At 37.8% G+C, this 3,075-nt stretch overlaps 1 protein-coding gene across 1 annotated transcript; it reads right to left on the reverse strand.

Moving 5' to 3' along the window:
- Positions 1-839: 839 nt before the first annotated feature.
- Positions 840-2,513, reverse strand: LOC132645386 (transcription factor MYC2-like). The gene has a single exon (XM_060362352.1). The coding sequence runs from the start codon at positions 2,359-2,361 to the stop codon at positions 1,024-1,026; it is 1,338 nt and encodes a 445-aa protein (XP_060218335.1). The 5' UTR covers positions 2,362-2,513; the 3' UTR covers positions 840-1,023.
- Between the last annotated feature and the right edge of the window lie 562 nt (positions 2,514-3,075).

Below are 3,075 nucleotides of genomic sequence, written 5' to 3' on the forward strand. Positions count from 1 at the left end.
GGCTGTCTTTGAATTAATGACATTATTAAAATACTAGATAATAGTAGTGGATTGTATCTTTGTGTAAACATCAATTATTAATTAGGGAGAGTAAACCAAACGTTGTACTAAAACAAATTAGAATATAAAAAAATAAATACACAAAAAATCATGAGAATTGAGCATATATCTCATTTTTCAACGAAGGAATATCAATTAACATTCTTTGGACAAAATTGGCTACGCCGCTTGGTGAGAATAATTTTGAAACTAGAGACATGGCCCAAAAACAAGACAAATGAAATAATAGTATCAAAGGTCCCGATGAATCTGACGTCTTGATAATTTTAACACATAATTTTTCATGTCAGGGAAGAGGCAGAAAACAACAGTAGACAAAGGAAAAAGGGGATAGTTTTTTTTTTTTTTTTTTTTTTTTTTGTAGTGGTAGGGTCTGAGAAATAACAGGATTCTCATGTACTTGGATTGGGTAATTTGTCATCCACAGGAAATAAAAAATGAGGGAACAGAAGTGGATGTTTCACGGCAAAACAACAGGAACGCACGTGATAAACTATGGCATACATATATTGATTCATGACGATTTTGGTATACTAGTGTACAACTAAAATCTAAACAGACCAGACCGCACATATAAGAACATGCAGCATGATCATAGCAAATCCCACCAGGTTTGTTGGATACTTCCCACACATTAGCAAATCGTAGCTGGCAAACCGGGAACATGTGTTACATATGTATCGCTAACGGCTTTTTGACAAGTTTTTCAATCTTAATGATGATTATTGGTTGAACATTATGAGAGATAGCTTCTAATTAAGATGTGTTCCTTCACAGAATTGTAATAAGATAATTCTTTAAGCATCTGTAAGACAGGACTAACTTGTAACGACACAAACTATTCGTGTTGATTACCAGCACTACCACAAGGTAATTTACTAGTGATTGTACTTACTAATATTCAGAGCTTGCTGATCCGACTAATTCGGAGAAGCTAAAAGATTTCCAGCCAAAAATACGTAACTATTGTTCTAATCTAGTGAGAAGAGCAGTCTTTAATTCATCTTCAGTGCTCAATCCCTGAGGAACTCTAACCACAACATCATGAAGCACGAGATTATTGACAGTTGAGATGCTAGCATGATGGACTTGCATTTGTAGATGTTGAAGCGCAATCATGAGTTTCGCTGATGGATAATCCACGTTCTCTGATTGAACCCTTATCATCGCATCCGGGCCCACAATCTTCACTTCAACCTCCGGCTCAACTGTTGAATTAGACGCCGAAGTAGTGGTGCTTTGGTTATCAGTTGACAATTCCGTTGTAATTTTCTGTTTCTTGCTGATGTTGTGATCAGTTAGTTGCGACTCCAATTCATCCACTTTGGCTTTGAGTTTGTTGATGTAGGACACAGCGTCTGATAGCAATGACGCTTTGTCCATTCTTGAAACGTCGGGTACAACGGAACGTAACGCGTAGAAACGGTGGTTGAGCTTCTCCCTCCTTTGTCTCTCCGCCTCTACATGGTTCAACGCCGCCATATTAGTATCCTCACCGCCCCCCTTGGGCTTTCTCCCCCTTTTCCTTGCTACTGCCTTTAATTTATCCGAATCACGAAGCTGTAGTTTTTTGCTATTGTCATCATTATTTTCTTTTTGTGGCAGCCCAGTGACAAGGCCAATATCAGCAAAACAACTAGTTTTTTCTAGAAATTGAATAGGCGGACAAGAGAGGAACAAGGACTTGAACTGTTGAACCATGCTCAAATTCTGTTTGATTAAGTGTGTTGAGCCCAATTCAAGAACTCCGTTTGCAGTTGGAATGCAAACCATAGTCTGAATTCCATGGATCTGTGCTTCTTTAGCCCTTTCACAGGTGTAATAAACCTGAAATTGGGCTGCACCTGTTATCCACAAAAAATCACCTCTACTAAAAGCTTTACCAAGAACTGATCCATCTCCAGCAGAGAAAGAACGAGCCAACGACATCACGTAGAACCATTCAGTATCGGATACATCACCGTCGTCCAATAGAGCATTAGTAGTATCATCCATTAAAGCTTGAATTTCTCGGATGGCTTTTTTTCTCTCAGACTGGGCCTGTGAATCTGAGCTGGTGATGCTGCCTTTGTTGTTATTAGGTGCTGCACCACCTCCTTGGAAATAACCGTCTCCCCAAGCTAAAAAGGCTTTTCCCTCATCGTCGTTAGATGTTTGCCAGAAAATAGCGTACGCCCACCATTCAGGCTGGCTTTTGACTACATACTGAAGCATATGTTGAAGGCCCAATGGTAACTGGTTGTCTCCACTAGGTAGTGAGGCCGTTACCATGGGAGATGAGGAAACCATGAGTAGTTCCATTTGCTAGATAGGCTATTTAATTGATGGAGGATAATGATAATTAAACCTCAGCAGTTGAATAAAGGAGTAAGGACGAGGATGTGCAAGTGAGAGAAAGGGCCATCAATTAATATTGTAGCCTACCGCTTGAAAAAGGGTAGCTTTTGGTTTCCCACTTGCCTGTACTACTATTATTGAGCTTAAGTAGGGCCTTTTTAACAAACATTTGTTTGAAATTTTAAGAAAAAAGAATTTGAAGTAGAAATTGATTTTTTTTGGAGTTGAAGTTGTGTTTTGACATGCATTTTTTTTTTTTAAAGTTGAAGTTTTTTTAGCAGAATAAAATTTCATTTGAAAAATTGGTCTGTCAAGATTAGTTTTTACTCATCTTAAAAAACGAATCGAAAAATCATTTCAATGTATAACCAAACAATGTTTTCAAATCATATTTTGACAAAAAGGAAAATAATTTCTTGTCCAAACGGGTTAAGTTAGGGGTCGTTTGGTAGCTGGTTAAGAGAACACTTATTCATGTATTATTCTCTGTATAACTAATTATCGGAGCATCCCAATCGCTATCCACAACAGACTGGACTATGTCTAGTACCAATAGAATTCTATAAGGCTTTATCTTCTAGGACCTTATTCACTCCTAGTTATTCTAGGACTCTAAGTTGTATAATTGTATATATGTATGCCACTGCTGTATGTATCAGTAAGAAGAAGCAATTGTCC

The sequence above is a fragment of the Lycium barbarum genome, chromosome 6, assembly GCF_019175385.1.
Source record: "Lycium barbarum isolate Lr01 chromosome 6, ASM1917538v2, whole genome shotgun sequence".
NCBI lineage: Eukaryota > Viridiplantae > Streptophyta > Magnoliopsida > Solanales > Solanaceae > Lycium > Lycium barbarum.

Coding starts and splice junctions, on each gene's coding strand:
- LOC132645386 (XM_060362352.1), bottom strand. CDS start 2,361: ATGGAACTACTCATGGTTTCCTCATCTCCCATGGTAACGGCCTCACTA.